The 23741-nt window shown below is 38.4% G+C and overlaps 1 protein-coding gene across 1 annotated transcript; it reads right to left on the bottom strand.

Annotated features, from left to right (window-relative positions):
- Positions 1 to 20975, bottom strand: GRK7 (G protein-coupled receptor kinase 7). Its single transcript, XM_065640098.1, has 4 exons — positions 20096 to 20975; positions 18881 to 19318; positions 4938 to 5209; positions 1 to 1037 (listed from the first exon to the last, which is right to left on the bottom strand). Exons 1-4 carry the CDS (start codon positions 20840 to 20842, stop codon positions 695 to 697), a joined length of 1800 nt encoding a protein of 599 aa, XP_065496170.1. The 5' UTR covers positions 20843 to 20975; the 3' UTR covers positions 1 to 694.
- Positions 20976 to 23741: the final 2766 nt, after the last annotated feature.

The following is a 23741-nucleotide window of genomic DNA, read 5'->3' as shown; positions in this document are numbered from 1 at the left end:
TAATAATAAATAAATACTTTATTCAATTAAATTGGTGCAATCTTATACTCACTCTGTTAAAATGAACTTTGAAAAGAGTTTGATCCTGTCGGTCCTATTTCCTAGTGATATGTAGAACCTTCTTTTACATTTTATGACAATTTGAACATATAAGAATCAAACCACCAAAAACCTAACAGATTACAGACAACAGACAGACTGGCTAACCAATAACATTCCAAGTTTGACACAGTATATATGAGCTCCACTGTCTAACTGAGAATATTACTTGAAAATTAAAAAAATCTTTCCTGAAAACTGTAGAACAAAGAGGAAATGTAAGTAGCAATAACAACAAAACCGAAAGAAAACCAACAAATGATTGTCTTCAAAATGGTGGTCCATCATTTTCAAATGCTGTTGCCTCTTCACTCTATTATTGCTTTTTTGTATCTCAGAATTTCTACCATTCCAAATTTCTTTGAGAAATATAGTTCTTCATATTGATAAATCTCCAATAAAACAAAAATATTATCTCCTTTGCTAGAGCAAAGGAAAATAGTATAGTCTATACAGCTGGTGGTCCTACATAGCCTGTCAATGTCATGTTAGACTGGTCAGTTGTTCTTAAACAGATGCACTGAGTTTCTGAAACAGTGTCAGAATACGGAAAGTTCTGAGATGGTTTCTACTCTTTTTGTTAATGATGTGATATTTACAACAACAAACAAACTCCTGACTTAGCTTCACCTCCATTTGCGTATCCCCCGGAATCTACTCTGTTAGGATCATTCAGTTCTTCAAACAGTCCTGTTTCAATAATCTCCTCCTGCCAGGCTATAGGGACAGCACCTGTCGCAAACTTTTTGAAGAACTTCTTATCTTTGTCGTCAAACTCAATTCCTCGTATTTCAGAGAAGTCAGCAATGTCTGCAACATCTTTGGCATAGACAACTGATGGATCTGGCACAAAAGGAGGGTCAATAAGGTTTGCCTCTAGCCTGTGGAAATTTATTGTTTTGAAGAAACTATGTTTTCTTGGGTCATCACCTTCATTTCTGCAAAAAAGCAAAAGTTTATTAATCAGTATGATGCTTTTCTCTCAGATAGATACAGGTGTGCCTGTGGTATATACATGGAAGTATTTTAAAGTAAGAAGATAGAGATATATAGATATAATGCGATGCAATTCATTTTTTCATAACCAAAGAACTCTGCATTGCACAATATAAGCGAAGCTGAGAAGCAGAAAACATCCTGATCCCATTATTCATTACTCTACCTGCCAGGGTTAATTAGTCTGGGCAAGGTGCCGTGCAAGAGCTGCAGTGCTGCTTCTGGCAGCGCTCTGATACACCTGTATCCAAAGATACACTTCAACCAGAAACAAAGACGTGGCAGGATGGAGAGGAGATGTGTTGGATTTACTGTCCAGCAATGGAAGTCCAATGGCTGGCTCTATATTAACTAGGATAAGAATATCCATTAATCTCTACACTGGGGTACATTGGGTTAACACATCTAGGGACTGACTCTGAAGAACAACAGTCTGACTAGGACACTGGTGGCAAATGACATTTATCTTAATTCAGAGCAGCTATGCATTTACATGAAAAGTCTCAGTTGTGTTGCTCTAATACACTCCCAGTTTTAGTGAGTCTGTTCATTCAAATGAACTACTTTTATAAATGAACAAAGATTTTAAGCAAGAGATGCACAAATTATGACATTAGCAAAGGCATGTGTGCCACTGTTACAAACACAATCCTTTATTAATATTTTAAAACCCAATAATAAAATCAAGAAATAATTGTAAATACATATTTATACATATGCATTTTTACATATGCACCGGTCTTGAAAACAGTAACATGGAGAAAACACATTTGTCTGGCTTTTGGCCTCAGAAAATGGCAGTTGCTAACATGTTGCTTTTTTCTTTTCCCACCTCCTTATGAAATAATATATTTAGCAAAGTGTAAGCCCTCATGTATTTCTAGATAATATTCTATGAACAAAATGTAATGCAAACCTTTGGCAAGTCTTTTTATCTTGGCAAACGTGTAGAAGCACCATATTAGTGCTACTATTACTTCTACTCATGTGACCACAGAAAACCTTCACGTTTCAAGACCTTAGACCATGTGTGCAGAACCGCTCCTCCTGCTCGGCCCTGCTGCCAAGGCCTCACGCACTGTCCTGCTGTCCTTCCAGCCCGCCCTGCTGCCACCCAGGCACAGCCGGGATGAAACTACAGCTGCCCTTTTCAGCACCCTTGTTAGAAAATTGTCATTTTGTGCCACTGCTGCCTGGTTCTTTTGAGCAGGTCAGCACCAGCCACTAACCACTGTACACCACCATGACCAGGATGCTACCTCACAGCCTGAAGAACGACAGATGCTCCCATCCAGGCACCCTGGGCAATGAAAAAATGATGTTTTCAACCCAAAGAGCCATATGAACACAATTATGAATGTATAGATTAAGCCAACAGGGATCATGACCTTTGCACATATGTAGTCTTGCAAAATCATCTCCTAACTTAACTAGTTAGTGATAACCAAATTCTTGAGCAGCCCTTGAGCCTGATGTCATTTATTTACATTCACTGTCAGCTTGAAGTTCAAATTAGTGTCCTGGGACACTACTGCGCTAGTAGTGCCAACAATCCTACTGGCCAGGTGCACTCACAACAATTTCACTTTACTTTGCTTTTCCTTTCTGTAACATAGACCAAAAAGCACTACGAGCTGGTGAAGGCTCCAGAATGGCTTGCTCCAGTGTTTCTCCTTCTGAGATGTTTTCTGACACCACCAAAACCATAAAAAGTTTAGAACCATAAAGCTACAGGAACGCCATCTACTGGAACCAACTGAGGCATCTTCCAACTAGCAGGAGATGACCTTGAGCTCTTCCTCCGTGAATTGCACGTTTACGTAACTTAAATAGAAAGAGCAAATGAACCCATTTAAACTCTTGTCAGTTTTGTATTCCTTTATTAAAAAAAAAAAAAAAAAAATCGCTTTATAGATTTGGGATTTGGGATGCCAATCCCAAAAAGTTTGAGTGGAGAAAAAGGGGTACATCTTTCCTGAGTTGGCCAGTGACACTGAGTCTTCAATAAAAGAGTGGAGTATTTTAAAAGGTCAGGTGTACAAAGTAAAGCTGTCCTTGAGCAGCTTTAACTTATGCAACAGGAACTTATGGAGATAACCCAAGGTCTTGTTGTCCTTCGTAGAATTATAGGGCTAATCTTTACATGAGGATGAGCTGTCCTGAATAGCATCACCCTGTTTAAAAAGTACAGGCAGGTTTTTATTTTGCATCATGCCCTGGCATGGTATACATCCTATACCTTCCTCCTCTAAGTATGGCAGATAGGAGTATCTCAAATAGCACAAAATTAATGTGTGCAATTACCTTTCTGTGTACATTTCTCCCATTGCTGAGAAATAATGTAACAGTAAGCAGACAGAATGACTGTAAATTATTCCCTTGGCAAAGTGAATGTGCTTACAGTAAGTGAGTCGTCTGTTACTGGTTTTCCTGCAGACTTGCTGAATGGACTTGACCAAATCACTCAGAATGTCTAAATTTCATTTTCCCCTACTCTGAATTTCATTTACTTCTCAAAATGCTGTAAGACCAAATGTGTGCAAAGCATGCTGATTTTTAAGGTAGAACACTCTACATAGTTTTCTATTAAATTTGTTTTCCAAACAAGCTTTTTAAACATATTAAAATAATACAGATTTTGTATCAAACATACTCTATGTGCTGTTGAAAATATTTTTTATTCCTGCAGCCTTGCAGAATTATTGTGAAAACTTATCAGGCACAAAGACTATTCGTCTTCATTTACCACTAGAATAATAAGAATATGCACATTAATGATACATTACCTTTCACTAAATGTAATTCTTTCAGGCAAATATGTGACTAACATTTTGCAAAACTACTCCACATTGTTAGGAAATTTAAATTTAGAAGACTGACTGTGCCTTTCAAGACCCCACATCTATTTCACCTTTAGATTGGAAAAGCACCTGATATATACATTTGTATTCATAGGTGACTCAAATCAGTTTCCTATTCATTTTTTTACATTTTTATTATATTTCTTTCATTTTGTCTATATTGCAAATGTAATCCCCAATTTGTCTCATTAGAAATGTGCTAAATGATTTTATATATGTATATATATACACACAAACACACATCAGAGGGATCAGAGATATTACAAGTTAAATACCACAATGCTTAGCCTTCCAATTTTCTTCTTATTGAACAGTTACTTAAAATTGCTAAGTCAGGGGCACAGCCACCAGTCTTCACCAACCAACGCAATCTCTGAAGTCCCCCAAAATGTTTTGCTTTATAGGAATTTGTGCCCAATATTCTTTTGCTCCCTTTTCTCTCTGGGTTGAGTTAGACAGACCAGAACCTGTACAAGATTTTTTTTTTTTAAGTGCTTGAATAAAGCAGAAGGGTTAAGATCTCTTCAGTAAGAAGCCAATGACGCTGCCTTGCAAGTTAGATCTCTGCAGGGAAGGATCCACACTGCAGATCTGGACTTTTGCCCACATCATTTCAGTAAGTGATATAGCTTAAGATTCTGCATTCAGTCTGCAGTAGCACAGATGCAGGTATCTACTTGAAAATCCTTTCCCTTTAGGAAAGGAAATGCACAAGAAATGGGCTGCTCCCTTCGCCCAGAACTACATAGAGCCTAACCGCACTCATAGTCTGGGTGAGGATGGACAATCGCACTATTGCAACAGATTTCCTTATTTCGATATTACCTTCAAAACCTTCCACCTTTTCTACTAAAAGTGAAAGGGAAAATTCAGTACTATGTAGAAAGTCAAGATCTGACCTCATTTTGTCTAATATGTAAAATAATAATACTGTTTGCAGCTTTAATTTGGCTTTCACTGGGTTTGAGAAGTAAAGCATACCTGCTTCCTAAACGATTCTCTGTTTTCTTGGCCAAAAACAGTCGGCAAATATCTTTCGCTTCCTCTGTAAAGTTGGCATGTTCAAATTTTACCTCATCTTCCAGAGTTCTTCTTTTAACTTCATCCTTCCCGACCTTTTCTTTGAAATCCTTAAATGGTGTTCGTGCAGCAATCATCTCATAAATACTACATCCCATAGCAAACCAGTCCACAGGATAGCTGTAATCTTCTTCCTTCAGGATTTCCGGAGCCATATAACCATTGGTCCCAGCCTATTGCAAACAGACAGACAGATTTACTATACAATGTCAATAGTGAAATGTATACAATTAAACAGACTAGTCTGTAATTCTTAAAAAACATCGGTAATACAATTTATAATTTTATACCTAGAAACTCTGTATAATTGATATATTTTTTTTCTCTAGAAACTCTTAAGTGTAACTCTGTTTTAGCACATAGACTATTTCTGTCTTTACACATCTCAGTATATGGGAAAACTGTCTTAAATACGCTCTTCAAAGTGGAAATGCCTGTGCAATTTCTGCCTAAAAGTGGTTTCTTTTTAAATCAATGTTTAGCTTGCTTTCTTCTTCCATGTTATTTTTTCCTGTTGAAGACAGTGCTGTTAGCTTTGTCCTGTAAACACACCTAGCGATGAATTTGAAAGTATTAAAAAAAGACAAAAAAAAAAAATCAGACAAACAACCACCCATTCCCTCCCTGTTCAGTGGTTGTAACTGGTCCAACACAGGGGTCTGCTGCCAATGGGAAAATTCACATCAAGCCGGTAGCTGAGCTGCGTGAGGAGTTCTCACCCACATGCACTCCCTGTTGGTTTCTGGAAGGAATTACCATCATCAAGGGCCAAGAAAAACTCGTAAAACCACTTTAAGAAAGTAATCCTATGAAAATCATAATTAGTAAGTTATCATGCATTCAGGTAAAAGAAAGAGTTCTTATTTCCTAACTGAAAAAAGCTCTCTGAATAAAGGTTACTACTATATACAGCACTCACAGACCCTTCTCCAGGAGAAGCGGTGACCGCTCTTTGACAGGGGACTCTACCTACACCATTCCCAGAACCGGCCTGGCATGGTCCCCATGGGACAGACTGCGCCGTGTCCCCAACAGCCCCCGCTGCCCCTCTCCGAGGAGCCCATTCACCTGGCAGGGAGGAGAGGAGGTCAACATCTCTACATACGCGCTTTCTGCTGCACTGTTGCATGACTGAGGGTGTGAGATTTCCATTGAAACAACATTCCCCCTCAGCTCACCTAACATTTCCTGCTGCATTTGATGCTATATCTTAATTTATATATTTACCAGATGCAGCTAACAGTGATAACTATGTCAGAAGTTGCTTGAACCTCTTTTATATCTTTTTGAAATACTGAGATTGAAATAGGTGTATCGTAATTTAAAATGAAAAATCATGTTTGTGCAAAATCCCACTCAAGGTTTTTCAAGACGGTCATCATTACTTCTACAGAACACAAGTAGTGACAGAGATTGAGTCCAAAGCAAAACAGTTAGAAAAAGGTCATTAAAGAGATCATTTGAGGAAATTATATTTGTAAAAAACACAACAGATTAATTTTATTTTATTTCATTTTATTTTATGGGGTTTAGGCAACTCTTCCAATTTTTGCAACTTTAGGCACAGTATTTCCAAGTCAGGTCTCCCTATAAACTTTAGGTTGTGTCACTACACATGAGCATATACTCTACCGTAAACACTGCTTGCAAGAGGGACATCTTAGCATCAATTACAACACAAGCCTCACAGGCAGAAAATTAAATCCAGTTTGTTTTCCCTCTTCATATTTTTTTTTTTTTTTTTACTTTTAGGGATATAGAGCAAAATCCTCCATTTGTTTGAAAACCAGAAGTGAGAAGAACAAAAGTATCATTCAGGTTGAAAGCAAAAGAAAAGGTTAAACGCAAACTCTTGTCTCCCTCACTAAACCCACTAAAGTACAGAGGAGCCAAATGGGTATTGCAGCAGCTGACATCATTCCACAGGTAATTTGTACCATTTGTATTGAATTTCTCTAAGTTAATATTGAGAGATACATAAACATGTAATACTGTCAGGGTATGATTACTACTTCAGAAAGGGGGACGAGTGCTCAAACACGGACCACAGAATCCAGATTGATCTGGTCTCAGAAAATCATGAAACCTGTAAAAGGGAGAGGAGGGGTTGAAAGCAGTAGAGAAATTTAGGTAGAAAAGGATGCACGCAGAGCTCATTGGGGGTTAGTGAACACAGACACTAAATTGGCTTCTGGGATATTTTTTCTTTTTTGTTTTTTCTTCTGGGAAGCAATAAACATTCTTATTTTTACTGTGATGAAGCTGAGGCGCTAATGCCTTGAAGAACTGATGAGTCATATCATCATCCCAGTGTACCCTGACAACACAGTACGGCCTTTCTGATAAGACATCACTTTGCTGCAATTTGGCATCATCATCTGGGAATGGGATAAATCTGACATGGAAGAGTCAGAATTCTGCAATGATAAATGTGTCTCAAGGCAGCTCCTTTCAGGTTGCCTCTCTTCCACTTGTGTTCCTTCTTCCACTGTTGTTTTTTCAAAAGCAACAGTTGCCAAATAACTTCAGTCTCTTCCATGTGCATTTTCCATATAGCTTTCAGTAAGTCACCCCACACAGAAGAACATCGTGCTTTGACACAGGACTCATGTTTCTCAACAACAGAGAAAGCAAGACTATAACTGCTACCCAAAAGACTCCATGACCACAATTTAATAGAAAATAGAGATGGATCAACAGCTTCCCTTCAGAATGAAGTGAAAGACTGCAGATGGGGTTAATGTCAAAAAGAATTAAACTTCAAACTTAGTAGCACTGACATCTTTTGAGCTTTTATTGAGCTGATCCAGCTCCATTTGAGAGAACTTTAGAAACATATATTTTTCCTCTGACATGTCAAACCACTCCAATCCAGAATTTTAAGAGAACTGCTTTTCTCATAGAATTTCATCAAAACTTGAACCTAATCTTAAAACAAAACCCTCCCAATGCTGAGGCTTTCCTATGATTCATAAGGAAGGAACAGGCTGACAAACGTATATAAATATAAACCTAATCTCATAACCCCTAAGACTCAACACTCACCTAAACATTACCATTTCATAGCAGAAACACATTTCACAAATAGTCAGCAGTGATGTTTAAGGAGAAGGAAACGCAAGCTGGGGGAAGAAACACAGAAATCTCTGCAATCTTTCTCAAAACAGGAATTTGAAGAAAAGAGCTTAAATTTTAGCCTTTTCCATCTCTGCATATGTGGAGCTTTGACAAAATAATTTGGGAAAGAAGATGATAAAGACATAAGCATTTGCTGTACTAGTGAACACACAAAAAAGGAATTATTCAGCATAACATCTTTCAAATGGAGATTTAATTCTGTCTTTGGGGAGTAGACAGCATTAGGCAGAAGCTAAAACCTAACACCCCTGCACTAATCATTATGGAGAACAAGAGGTCAAAACTCAGAGGTTTTCCTTGAAAAAGGAAAAATCTAAGTATGGGTTACTGGTATGTCTATCGCACAAAAAATAATTAGGTTTGTATGATTTTGTACTTGTTTGCACTCAATACAATCCATAAGTAAATTCAGAAGTTGTGTATTAACTGGAAAACACTTTCTTACTAGATCTTATTTTACATGGATAAATTTCACTCTGTTAATGGAAAGACGCGAGCTTAAAAATCCACACTCAGAAAGCTGAATTCCTGTGTTGTAAACCCTGCACTACTAGGACATGCATTGGGTTTCGACTGAGATGGAGCACGTTATTTTCTTCTTTCCTGTAGGATTCCTGATAAGACCAGTAACCATTTGAACATTTGTGTTGACTACTCAAGTGATCTTACAGAGACACATAAACACATGGAATTACCCCTTCACTGATCTGGAAGTGTCGAATGGGACACAATAAAAAAAAAATGCCACAAAAGAGCCAAAGAGTGTTCTATTACCCCAACCTTTTTACAGAAGGCAGAAATGATATGCCACAGCAGAGACCCACAACCTTCTGATGTGTAGTCAGTGCAACACTACCTAGTTTTTGCTTGGTCGCCATCTAATACTGTCTTTTGTGATGATGAGCAGGATGCCTTAACTTGCATATGCTGTTTGAAATATAGCCATTACAATTCAGCCAATTAAATTTTAATTGACTTGCTCTTGAAAAGGGTTCAAAGATTTATTTCTCCCTCTATTTGAGAACAAGCCAAAACACAATTTTTCATTAATGCTCTAAAATGTAATGACCAAATGTCTTTGGATACATTAGTGAAGAAGTTCTGTTAAGTGGAATTGTTGCTTTGAGTGTGGTTTACAGGGCATAGTAGAAATGACTCATCTGAAAGTATACAAATGCTTCTTTCGTGACATGTGATCCTGCATAAATTTTTAAGAGATCACATAATCATAATATCTTAATTATACAAGACGTGGTCCTGAGAAGCACTAAGTGCACTCAGCTCACAGCACAGCCAACAACCTGGCAGACCACAGCTCCGAGCAGAGCGAGGCCCACAGCGTAACCGCGCTCACGTCCTGCTCAGACTGCTGTTCTGAGAGGGGCAAGTCCCTCGGACACGCTGTTATCCCGGCTGCTGGTAAGTGCAGGGGGGAAAGGAACAGAAATCACTGGAGTTTGCATCAGCACAGAAACAGGCAAATGAGGAGAAACGGGATTTAGATCTCTCTACCTTTTCCCACAGATCTTTGCAAAACAAACTCAATTGATATCACAAACCAAACAGTAAAGCAAATCAGAATGACAATCTTTTGTTTGCCATGGCACGAGAACTGTTGAACAGAGGAAAAACAACAAGCTGAGTTTAGCTCTATCAGCTGTTTCCTGGGGCTCAGTCCTTCCTTCCTCCAAGGGGTGCCACTGCCTGCTTTGTTCTGCCGTCCAGCTGCTCCTCCGCTCCTTCAGCAACGGCCTCAACAGACCCTGCAGGAATGCAGGACAGACCACAGCAAACCCTGCTCTGCACACCAGCTAATAGGCCTGAGATGAGGGAAGAACAACTGGTCTGTCTCTGTCACTCACTTCATAATGTTCATTTTTCTCCGAAGAGCCACTGTGAAGAGGATGGAGTGTAATTTAAATGAGTCACACAGAACTGTTGCTCCTCCACACCTTCTCACCACATGTTCATACAGTAACAAGAAGCCAGTTGATCAAATGAGCAGACAACTATCTTTTAAAATAAGATAAAAATCAAATCTCACTAGGGCAAAAGGTACCCTTGAAAAGTCTCGCGGAATAAAGATTTGGGCATATTGTTAATGCTTGGCAAAGGAAAGGACCTTACGATGGGAAAACCCGTCATAAATGGATGGGCTACTGACTCAGAAGAACACACGGAGGACTCTTCAGAGTACCAGGAAAAGATAATGAGAAAGACTATACAGGAGCCTAGGAACTACTGAAACCCACATGCTTACACAAAATTCAAGACCAAAGTTTTTTACATTTTCACAGATACATAATTTTAACAAGGAAAGCCGTCTGCCTTAAAAAACCACACGCAGATAAAAGCACAAAAGCGACAAAAATTTCTACTATATTAGGAAAAAAAAAAAATGCTTCTGGGTTCAAATTCACTAACTGGAGTAGTAAAAAATTCCACAATAGGTTTTCACTTTTTTACGCTTGGACATCAGTAGCCATTGAAATCACTGACTATTTCCCATCTATAATGTGGGAATAATAATACTTCAGAGATGTTTATGGTTTTATTGTTTAATAACCACATAATATTCCATAAGCAATATTAACAAGGGAGAAAATTCTCCTTCTACTTAGCTCTGTATCTATGTTATGAAGCTCTTTATAATGAATGCAAATACAGCATCACAGCAGAACACGTAGGTGGCTTTCTCAAAAAGAGGACATCGAAGAGGAATTCTGAGTTGAGTGCCAGTGTGACTGCAGGAGCAGGACTGCGGGATGCTCTGGGAAGGGTATCGCCCCCGGCAGGGCCGGCTGCTGCGGGTTAAGCGACACGAACAGCAATGCGGCCCAGTGGGATTTCATCCAATTTATCTTTCAGGATTATGACTAATGTTGAAGGGACAATTCTTTTACATGTAAATCCAGGAAGATGGGTACTGGTCGCATCAGACCAAAGGCCCATACAGCCAGTTTATGGTCTGTGAATTGGCAAAAAAATTGATACACAGGGAAGACTAAGAACCTGGTATGTACATTGATACTTCTCTAATACTGTCTAGACTTCCAACCACTTGCAGTTGAAAGACTTCCAGAGACATAAATGGTTCCTCTCAACAAAGTTCTCTCGAATCAATTGCCCATTCTCCCCCTGAACCCAGATAAATTTTTTAGACACTACAAGAACTTTTGCAAAAGAGTCCTGCAGCTTTCCTACACACTGTGTTAAGAACTACCTCCACGTATTTTGAACCCACCACCTTTCACTAGTGGATTTTAAACCTGAACAAGCAAAGCCAGGCCCACAGTTCTCACTTGCTTGTGTCAGTAGTTTAAGGATCTTGCCTTCATAAAAAAAATAGCTGTATGTTTGTTAACTGAAACTACTCATCACAGTAAGTGGAATGTCACGCAAGGGCCAATACGAGCAAAAGTACCATATTCCTCAGTGTCCTGTAGCTCTGCTTCTGGGCACAGCTGCCAAACCAACAGTTCAAGCAATTACACTGTCAGCCAGACGTTGCATTTCTCACCCGGTAAAATAAAAGCATCTTTGACAATGTTGAACCAACAAGTGGCCCATTAGATGATTTACCAGAGATCATTCCAGAAGATATATTATTTTTATAATAAATAATGAGCCTCAAGAGACAAAGGGACTAAACAGTAGTATTTAGCATTTGCATACCATTTTTCATGTTCAAAGATCTAAATTAAGCTTTCTACCAGCTCTAGAAACTTGATAAGGTATCTTATTTTCTTGGTTTTTATTGTACATGCTAAAACATTTATTAACTGTCAGATTAAACTGAATGAAGAACAGTTAAAAGTCATGCAGAGAGATCTGATGCTACCTCTTGAAGGGCTCCAATGTGTCTTCCCAGACAGAAAAAAGTGTCTCATGGGTGGCATGCCCCGTGTAGGAAAATCAGATCATGGGTCACATTGCATTCATAGTTATAGATGACTACAGTATCCTTTCCTCCATCGCCAAAATTGCAGAAGGCAGAAGGATCCCACAAAATCATTTTTGGCCCCTTCACTCTCATGATCATGGCATTCAGAGTGGATAAGGCTGCATTCTGCAAAGCATTTGCTTCAGAGATTAAAAAAATCTGAAATATCTGTCATGATGATGAACTTCATTACAATTGTATCAAATTTTTTAAAAACAAAGTTCTGCTAGTAAAACATAGTTAATTTCATATGTTATACCTAAAAATGCATAGTGGTTTTGAACCTCAAATAGCAGCAAGTCACTCTAATGCTGAACAAATGAAAGTGTAAAGGAAGAATAATTTTTTTCAGAATCTTATCCAATAAGGATGCCATGTGATAATGACCAAAGGTCAACTGTAGAATAGCTTGCCGAGTTATTTTTTATTTCACAAGTCTGAATCCTCCTCCCGCTTCACAACTGCGTTGAAATTAAGCTGCAAGTTTCAGGAACATCTAAATAGATTTCCTTCTGTTTTCCTAAGAAACAGAATCTTATAATAAACAAATACAGAGGAGGGCAAAAGGACATTTTGAGTAAGATTTTAACCAAAACATGTTTTTCCTATAAAAATATTATGATGTCCTTCAAATATATAAAACATAGCACGGGAAACCTGTGAAGAAGCCTGAAGCCTCTGAAGATATGAATGTACTGTTATAAATACTACAAAATGTTTGTCTTGTTTTATTTTCCACAGTTATTATGTCAATATTTAAGCTCTCTGGCTCACATGCATCTGCACACAAGTACTTCATAATTTACACACAACAGTTGCTTTGCAAAAAAGCCGTATCCAGTAAAGGCGGAAAGTTCTTCCCAAAATAAACAGCAAATATGCACTGACTTCTGGAAAAATTGAATTAAGTCCTTGATATGTGGAAGGTATGAGGGTACTGAACAGAAGAACATGCTCACTTTTCTCACAACCATTCTCAGGAAATTAAGTAGTATTAGTTGTCTGGATAAGGGCAGGAGCATTTGACTCCCATATAACAAGTCAATTTTGAGCTGTACGAGAAAAAGTTGCAGAGACTTCATGAAAAAGGATGCCAGGTCAGACTGTTCAAGAGGAGAAACTGGGAACAGAGGCTCCTCATTTCTGTCATATGCAAAAAGAACTAATTCCATAATCAATTAAGTGAATACATACTAGACAAAACATTTTGCTTACGTAAACACCATCTCAGCCATCTCTCAGCTTCTCCTTGTTGCCTATTACTATAAGACAAAGTGAATATCAACATTTTAAATGGCATAATTTTCAGATACAGTCTAGCTTATGCATGGTATGGTCAACACATCAGAATAGATGCTACAGGCACATCTGTACAAACAGTCATAATGATATTTCCTAAAGTCGTGAATAATTATATTATCACTGGCAAAGACCCTATTTCTGTTCCCAGGGATGTCAGTAAGAACTCAGTCTAAGTGTGCATATACATATTTTTAGGTAGATGACACAGATACGTGTATGTATCATGGGAAGTTCCCATATAATCCATGTTTGTTTCATGAAGAAAAAATACACTGTAAGTAGCTTTCAATTACCTTCTACTTCTTGTATTTCCAAGACTGTTATTGTTCAAACTTGTGTGTGATTTCTCCATTCTAAAGCCAGCTAGCACTTCACAAATACAAATCAGCACAGCTTAGTGAAATTAAAGTTTTCTAAACTCTGTAATTATTACTCTACCAATTACTTACGAGTGCCTATATATGTTCAAAATAACATTCACATGGAAAAACAGATGTTTCTACTTGCTGCTTTAGCAACTGAAAAGAAAGGGAGAAAACTAGGGCTGGGTATCCAGCGCTTTCTAGAGCTTTGTTGGGAGCATTGTTTCTGTAAGTAGGTTATTTTTATTTACAATAGTTACAGACAATTGGTACAGAGCCCACAAATATTCCTCAAAAGAAGTATACGTAATGTCATTACTTAAATTCTTCAGTTACGTAAGTATTAAATCACCAGGTGCACAGCGCTTTTGCTGCGACAAACACATATTACTTTATAAGAAGACCACATTAAAGTCGTCCATCCAAAATTAAAAAAACCCTTCCACCCACAAATAAAATAATCTTTGGTTGGTAAACAGTACATAAGCATCATCGTTTCACAGAAACCTTCACTGAAAACTTGGAAAAAGTCTAAAACAGGAACTCGTTAACCAGCCCGTCACTTGTGCCATGTGATAACCTAATCACCTAACGAGATTTACAAAAGGGATTTATGGATCCTCCAGCCAATGTATGGGCGATGTGCATTTATTTAAGCATAACAGGCTGGGAATTTTTTTGATGCTTTAAAGCAGAACAACTGTATCTTTAATGGTTCGTACACTCCTGAGAGGTGTACAAAACTTTCAGAATGCATCAAAATACTGTATTTTTTGCAATCTCTAATGAAATAAATACACAGATAAATCCATATATTATATACTATTCAACCCTACTGTTAGGGAATAGACTGCCTTAGCTTATTGAATTATTTGGTATAGTGCTTCTTACAGAACTTGTTTAGAACTGCTTAAATAGAATGTGCTTAGCATAAGTAAGTTTGCTTAACATAACTTCTGCAAGCTGGGAACCTTTGAAGTTTCTGCTTTAAGTAAAAAAGGCCTCAGAATCTTCAAGCTCAAAGATAAAGGGAGCTGCATCCCTGGAGATGGTACAGGAACAGAACAGCACTTAACGGAAGACGAAAAAGAGGAATGTTTCGGTTTGCTAAGAACCTATTTTTCTCCAGCTGCAGGTGCAAAACAGCAACTGAAGGTCAGGACTTTGACAACCCGTCTGATGAAAATGAAGAGATCCAACGAAGAACTGGGAGACCCCAGGCTCTAATTCTGCAGTTGACCCCGAGTGACACACAGGAGGTGGGAGCCTGGATTGTGGGGGTCTAATTGTCCAAGGGTTTTTTTTCTGAAGGTCCCTCTTCGGGAGGCACCAGCTCGAGCTGCTCTGTGCTGGAACTTGCAAATAAACTATTTAAAAATTTCTGGAATCCATGCCTGGGTCTCTGCTACAGGAAACCCAGGGAAAAGAAACTTCCTTAACACTGTATAAGGAATGATGAAAGTCATCACATGATGTTTCGACTTCATAATATATACCAAAAAAGAAAGAGATGCAGAAAAAAAGAGGCAGAAAACTGCTGCTTTGTTTCACTGTCTATGACGTATTAAGAGACATTTTCATACTAGCATAGTTACAGTCAAACATATGAACATTTTTTCAGTAGGTGCGTATGGTCAGATGTCGGCTCTGCATTGTTTACTTGGCTCCTCCTGATACACAGAAGCTATGGAACAGATTTCTATTTTATTTTGCTTATTTACAAGGAAGATCCACTTAACAGCTGAAGAACTAGAGAGATCATGAAAAGATTAGCACTCAGGAAGAAAAACCTAAATTGCTGAAAGAGATATCTGGACAGTTGTTGAAAAATCTTTAACTATTTTACTTTACCGTCTATTTAGGTCACATCTGCAGAAAACAATTTGGAGGAGAGCGCTCTGTTTTTAAAAAGGCACCATTCTGATCTTCATTTAAAAGTATGAGACTAAAACAGGATCTCCACACTCAGAATTAATACAATCGCATAATAAAAGTAGCTTTACTGAATACAGAGGTAGCTGGCATTGTAGAAATCTGTTCAGTGTGAGTAAACTGTTGAAATATGACCCAGAAAAGCATATTACTTTTTTTTCCCCCCTCCAAAACAGTACTTCAGCAAAACGAGAAATTCAACAGATATTTCTCAGAAGAAAACCAAGAAATTAATGAAAGATCAAACAACTCAAGCTCATAAGCCTTCATGAGACAACAGAAAAAAGAAAAACAATTCACCTTTTTTAATATATCACCTTACAGAAAGACCACAATATAAGCAATTTTTAAAATTATTTCTACCTTACATTTAACAAATATGCTATCCTAATTCTTCATAATATGTTAAGAATGGCTAAGTAAAATTTATCTTAACAGATGAAATAAATTACCATTAACTGAACCAGAAAGCTAAACCATGGTTTCATTTGGTGCTAGGGATATTAGTTAATTACTTTCAGGCAGTACAGTGACTTATGCATGATTAAAGCAAAGGTAGGCATTATTCTCATAGCACAACAGAACAGTATTTCAAGTATGATACTGAGGAACCAGGTCATAAAAGAGGGTTACAAGGCTTTAAAGCCAGAACTATTGGAGATATGAAGTTCAATACATTAGAACATTCATCAAAACAGAAGGATTCTTTGCGAATGGATAAATAAATTGAAATGAGGCTTCATGCTACGGATAAGCAGATATTTCCCTATAATTAGTGACTGAAAATTGTGAGCCCTAAATCACCAGTTTGAACCACCATCCAAAATCTAGGAACAGCTTTATGATGCCAGGTACTTCACTGATACAATACTGATTTGGCCTGGATGATACACATTCCGCTTTAGCTTATAAAATTGCCCTTATGAAAATGTGTCCACAAAATGGTGCAACTGATCAAATTCAATTTAATAAATCTGTCTTGGAGCCATACATCTTTGGGGGTGAAAAAACACCAGACCTATACAAATACCTTCTCTCAAAATTTTTTCCAAGTGATAACAGTTTGGTAGCCGTACTCAAAAAGCATGCTATGATATAAATTTTCTGCCAATTTTAAGTCACAATGTAACTGTGACTAGTAAACAAAAAATAATCTAACAGCACAAGTTTCATTTTATTACATAGGTACATGGTGAAGCTTAATGCAACAAATTTTGTAAAGGTGTTTTTAGGTCTTCATGTGTATGACATCATTATAAATAATAGTAATATCTAGCTCTTATATAATATTTTTTGGTAGTGACTTTCAAATTACTCCAATAGGGTCAGTTTATAGAAATGTAAAATAATACTGGGAATTATTATTCATTTAACTCTCTCAAAGTTGTGATACATAAAATTAAAACCAAAACTTTTTCTTCCTCTCCTATTACAATTCCCTGTATAAGTAGAACTGGCTTTAACAGAAATTCCTTGTAACACATTACAATCATGTAGTATGTTATTCATTCCAGCTTTTGCTCTAATAAAGGCACCCATATAATGGTGAATAGTGCTTCTAAAAACGGTGGAAAACACACAGAAAAAGAATTATACCAACTTGATTACTTTGTCATAGAAAGTGAGGAGGAACACACAAGTAGCCTTGCCCACTGCTACTTTGAGATTCTACCCTAATCCCAAGAGAAGTGATAGAAGTGGCTAGACATGATTTCTAAACACACTCTATTTGGTTGGTGGTTGTTTGAGGGTTTTGTTTAGTTGGTTGTTTTTTTGTTTGGTTGTTGTTTGGGGGGGGTGTGTTTTATTGTTGTTGTTGTTCTGCCAAACCTCACAATATTTACAAGTAGTAAAAACTGCCCTTGGACAAAATTTTTTTTTTTTCTGATCATAATAACTGCATGCATCTGCAACTTGCAAAACACAGTAAGTTTTATAACTTTGAGTTCACTGATCAAAATGCCATCTTCACAAACAAAACATTCCTATTTCACATTTGTTCTATTTAAATACCTTAGCTTTTAAAGAAACTGTATTTTCATATCTAAAACATAATGTAGTCTCATTTTAAAATTATTTCCTATCTAAAACCACATCAGTTTCCATATTTTCTTTCACTGAGAATTAAAGACACTCATAATACATATGGATTAAATTTCCAGGAAAAAGATATCCTTCAAACTACAAATTATTGTATTAAGTAACAACACCGAAAGATGTATACCTCAAGCACAATGCAAAAGGTCGTTAGCAGGTCCTCTCTCTTCTACTGAATTTCTACTGAGTAAATTGAAACATCTGGGGAGTTCAACATAAGGCAGTTAAACTAGTTTATAATGTGGCTTCCGTTTCTTCGTATTTTTGTTGTATTTCCGACACATTCACTTGTTACATACATCTTTAAGCTCCAGACACCTCGGGAGAAATACACTTTTTTCATATTTAAACTACATGAATACATCTTTCTTGTGTAAACCTCATGAGGTTATTACAAATCTGGGTTGGTTTGGGATTACCACAGGCACAGCCGCAGTGCTGCACAGTTTAACTCATACAGCAAAAAACAGTTGGTCATCCACCTCTCTTTCCTACACATACATACAGGCATGTACATTTGCAAACTCATCAAGTCTGCTAACTTTTCTAGAAATTAATTTGTGGGGGGAGGAATGTTGGCAATGGTTTATTGTGCGGCACCATGAGCACCTGCAATACAATCAGTAGCGTCACTTAACAGTAAACTGGAATAAATTATATTCTTCTAGGAGCAAAAATTGAATACAGAAGGAGTCATAGTCATCTTTGACTGCTGCTCATTCTACCAACAACTAATTGGTTAAATCCCTGACTATGCACTATTGCTTAAGCCACAGTGCATCTGTGTTAGTCTCTCTAAAACTATTGGTTCAAGAGTTAATCTTAAGAGAAACAACACGTCAATTCGATTTGATTCTACTGTTTCTGTGTAAGAGAAGTTATTTTACTACATTTAGCGTCTAGAGAGTTAATTAACCAAATCTTCTTACCACCTGTCTCTTAGAATGAAATGACCACATAAGGTCTTTAGCAAAGAACAAATCCTGGGGAATTAAGTCCTGGATTCATAACGTATTAGAAATAAAACAGCTTCCCTTCCCACTGCCCATGTTCAATGAATTTGTACTCACCCTCTGAGTGATGCTTTTTCCCTCTTTGACTTGCACTGCCAAACCAAGATCTGACAGTCTGCAATTACCGTTATCGTCCAGGAGGACATTTTCTGGTTTCATGTCCCGGTACACAATCTTGATGGAATGGAGATGCAGAATCCCACAGGTGATCTGAGCTGAGTAATAGATGACCCTTTTCATTTCCAAACCCTTTTCTCCCACATTGTAGATGTGATACTTCAGATCCCCTCCATTCATGAGGCTCATGACAAGACACAGATGGCTTTTGCTCTCATAGGCATAAGCTAGTGTGACTATGAAAGGGCTGTTGACCTTCTCCAGGATCTCTTTCTCCAGTAGTGCCATCTTCTCTCCACCTTTCTTTTTCAATCTTTTCTTATCCAGTTTCTTGCAGGCATACATCTTGCCAGTATTTTTCACCTGGATGGCACAAACCTAGAGAAGGTACACAAGGAAAGGTAATGAAGGAATTTTACACACACAGACTCAACTATCAAACACCAATAGCCAGGAATGGAGGAATCACAGATGCCTATTAGTAGCTGGTAATGCTAACTTGCATGGCAGAGCACATTAGCAGAGAAAATATGGAAAAAACAAGCATCCAAGCTGTTCTCTTCTGGACCAGTATATGGTGGACCTTATGCAAAGTTCTTGAGTACATTAGTAGGCACGTATTAGCAAATAAAATGAACAAGAACCCATTCTCCAACCATGAGAATAAGCAACATATACAGCTTGCATTGGTATAGCTAAGCTCTCTTCCATCTCAAGGAAAGGTAGCCTCATTCATACTGTGATTCCGTAACAGATCCTGATCTGTGCTATTCCCTAAACTGCATCTAGGAATGATCTGGGAGTGTGTGAGCTAGTATAGGCTAAAACAGTGCCAAGGAGCAGACTAATAGTAAACTATATGGATGGTCATGCAAGCTTTTATAAAGAAGCCTGCTTTTTTACTAGCATAAAGAATATAAAAATTTCAAGAGTAACTCTTCACTAACAGGTGTCTGGAGCCTATATCGCAGGCAAGGTAGGTAACAAACCCAGCCTAATTTCTGGGAAATGGAAACTCTGAAGGAGCAAGTTTTGCAAAACCTTAGACAATGAGTCTATTGCCAATGAGTCCATTGCCAACTTCCTCTTTGCTAACCCACCTGCTCATCTTGAAAGGGGAGGGATGACCAACATCCCTAAAAGTACAGCTCTTACCTCTCCGAAGCCACCTTTGCCCAGCACTCGGAATTCATAGAAGTACTTCTCAGTTACCGGCTGCTTCTCAAAAACTTTCCATTGGATGAATTTGTCAAAGAAGGGGCTGGTCTGGAAGTCCTGGAAGGGCTTCTCTTTAAGGAAGACTTTAGTTTCCTCCTTGGCCAGCTGTATGACATTCTCATAGTCTTTCACAGTAGCTGCCTGGCATTTGCTGGCCAAGTCAGAACTCATGAAAGCCAGATAGTTTTTGGAGCCTGTCTTAAGAAAATTTGTGATCATATTCTCCATGGTACTGCTCTTGGCATTGTCCTCTGCCAACTCCCAGTTTGACACCTCATCCAGGAAGTCCTTAGCTACCAGATATTCTGGCATTGTCTCTAAGAAGTCTCTGAAGAATTTCTTGCCAATGGGCTGCTGCTCACAGATGCTGTTGTAATCAGCAACAACCGACTGTCTAACCTCTCCGCACTGATCAATCTTGGGCAGTGACAGGCTCTTACGTCTCTTTTGCATCTCCTTGGTGTCCCCCTCTCCACTCTTCCTTGCCTGCAGATAGGCTGTGTTGGCAATCAGGTTGTCGAGTCCCCCCATGTCACACATCTTGGCAAGCTCTCGGGGTGGCAGAGCCTGGCTGAGACAAAATGAGCAACTGGCCCAACTGCTGTGCTGTAGGTGCCCTGCACTTCTTGCTAGTGCTGTGTGAGGGCTTCTGAAAACCACCAGAGAGACTAACTGCTTTTGCATTAAATACTTCTCAAGGATTTTCACTAAGTACCTTTGGGTATATGTACCATTTGTGGAAAGTGACTGGTAAGAGGTTTCTCTGTAAGGAGCTTTGAGTTTGCTATGTATAGCTGAGGGATGACATCCTAGGCAAACCTCCTCACGGCAGCACGAAACGCATTCAGTTCAGCCGGCGTTTTTTAGAATGGGCCCTGATAACCTTTAAATGCACCAAGATCCCCCCTATATGCGCTGTCCCTGGCTGCTGAGAGCATGCAGAGGTTCTATCTGCAGTACACGCACACTTGGAGCTCAGTGGCACTCTGGCCACAGTCCATAAGACAGCCTCATATCTCCCTCGCTTGACACAGAGAACACCAACGTAGCAAGAATTACATAAGCTGGGATCTGATTTTTAAAAAAAGCTTTTATCACAATCTGCCATCCCTGAAACAGAAGTTGACATAGATGAACATGAGTCATTGAGCTTTAAATTATCACACAATTCAGTGCTTCGAGCATCTACACTTTCAAAACTCAAGTTACACTCAACATCATTGACTCCGAGCTCCACAGACATGTCAGGAAAACCTTGATGCCTCATGTGGCTCTGTCTGAGCAGATTACATGCAGAGGCAAAGACCTGCTGCTGGTCTAAAAATAATTATCCCTATATATGAAACAACACATAGTTCTGACTTCATCTCCTACCCACAGAAAAAGGAAGAACACTCCGACTGATCAGCCAAATTTTGCATATGTTATTGTGGCCTCAGTTGATTCTCCCTGCTGAGCTTTATGACAGGAAGTGGCAGGATGAGAACATGGCAACAGTGTATGGCTGAGATGGCATCAACAAAGGGACAAAGCTGATTATAATCAAGTGAAGGCAAATTCCACCTGACTTCACTCACTGGCTGCATACCAGGACATCTGTGCTTCACTTTTTTCCCCAAAATAAAAATCATGTGTGGCACTTTCTAGGCTAAACCCCCTTCTGCTGTGGGGTGATGTGATTTGGCTGCTAAAACTTGAAATATATGGAAGGTATTATGGGAACAGGAAAAGCAGTTCCATGATTCTTCCAGTAGCAATGGGGTTAAGCTGTACTCCTGAGGTCAAGGTTGAGTTTCCTTTTTCTTTTTTTCACTCCTGGAACACGCTGAAGAGCTGAATCACAAACACTAAACATTAGGAGTAACAAAAGGCACCTCTCAGACTCCCTACAGTAAGTGCTAAACCCTTCTTGGCTGCTTTTTGTCACTCTACAATGCAGCATTTTGTTTTTACATGCTTAATCCTGCCTGCATCGAATCCATTTGACATATAACTCATGGTTATCCTCCACAAAATTACACTAGAGGTATGAGTCTTTTTCTAGCTGTGATTGAGAGGTCCATCCATCCCAACTGCCACGTGTGCATGAGAACATGGTATACTCTAAAGGAGAGTATTTGGAAGTCTGGCTAGTACAGCAGTCGCTAACTGTGCTGGGTGAATGCAGGCACGGGGCAGGAGGAGGTTACACAAAAGGCTCAATAATGCAGCCAGAGTGAGCAAAACCGAAAAAACTCAAAGGAAGAAATGCGGAATTCTGCCGGTTGCTTTCCTAAAAACGGTGCCCATGGCAACATATTCCTATAATATCCTAGGTAAAGAAAAGCAAGAAAGCATGTAGTAAAAGCTTCCATTTCGGGTCCTAAAATTCAGCAGGGTCTTTTTTACATTTAGCAAGAATGCCACCACAGCTCAGACTCAGAGCAGCAGTATGAATGGCTGGTAGTTGGGGACCTAAGGGTGAACTCACACTTACACCAGCTAGTGATATATTCGTGTCTAAGCAAATCAAGAAAATACCTAATTTTTATGGCATCCACATTCACAGCTCCAAAAAAATCATTCTGCTCTGTTAATTAGAATCTTTCCTGATTTCTACAGAACATAAACTTTCTCTAAAAGAACATAACTCCATAAAAAGCAAAATGAAGCAATATGATATTTGGACACATATTCATTAGTCCAGTCACCTTCAGAAGACTAGCTACATTTGCTGAATTATCCAGGTCTGCCCAACATTTATTGAACACTGGAAAAAAAAGTAGATCAGCATTCATCTGTTAGTTGATGATGGCTATTTAAGTTAGTGTTACCTGCTGGTAAAACAGTACGTTTGGGTGAGAAGCAAAACTGGGTTTTTTTGCCTGTACAAGAGGTGAACAAATTCAGGACTAAAAATGGGTACTCACTAAGAACTATGCTAATGGAATATCAGCGCATGATTTGGTACAGAAGAGAACTTCTCTAGTACAATGCTCATAGAAAGACTGGAACTTAAGCTAATCTCTAAATCACAGAGAAAATATGCAAGACTTAAAATTCAGTACCTTATTTTCTACATGAACCTCTAATTACTGGTCCACAAGACACATACAATACACAAATAGACATACACAAAAATCAGCTGCTTTGATTTCGACATTAACTTTCCTAATACCTCATTTGTGTTAACAGCTGTTTGAGCCAATAGTTTGGAAAACTTTCCTACAATCATAATTCTCAGCTACTCTTGTCCGGTATGTGAAGTAAACTGAAAGCAGGGTGAAAATTACTTTGCCACTTTCCATATTCACCTATAAGGCAAAGCGAACTGAAGGAAGAAGTCCTCTGATGGGACCAGATGGAGTTAAAAGACGTTAAAGGATGGAGCCTGCAGCCAAATTCAGGCAGAGAAAACAGGTGGTAGATAAGACACAACTTTAACTTCTAGAGTTAAAAATTATTTCCATATCCAACCAGATTTTCTTTTGTGATCCTTTTAGGAAGAATCCTTTTACACAAACAGAAAAGCTAAGATGAAATACACGACAGTAAATGCTATAGGCACCTCACTACTACTGTTAATCTAGTTTATATTTGTTTT

Source organism: Caloenas nicobarica, chromosome 8 (assembly GCF_036013445.1).
Source record: "Caloenas nicobarica isolate bCalNic1 chromosome 8, bCalNic1.hap1, whole genome shotgun sequence".
Taxonomy (NCBI): domain Eukaryota; kingdom Metazoa; phylum Chordata; class Aves; order Columbiformes; family Columbidae; genus Caloenas; species Caloenas nicobarica.
The sequence above is the reverse complement of the archived record's forward strand: the minus strand, read 5'-3'. Positions and strand labels throughout refer to the sequence as shown.

Coding starts and splice junctions, on each gene's coding strand:
- GRK7 (XM_065640098.1), bottom strand. CDS start 20,842: ATGCAAAAGCAGTTAGTCTCTCTGGTGGTTTTCAGAAGCCCTCACACA. Junction 5,210..18,880: donor GAAAAAGCATCACTCAGAGG/GTGAGTACAAAT, acceptor TGTTTGCAATAG/GCTGGGACCAATGGTTATAT. Junction 1,038..4,937: donor GAGAATCGTTTAGGAAGCAG/GTATGCTTTACT, acceptor GCTTTTTTGCAG/AAATGAAGGTGATGACCCAA.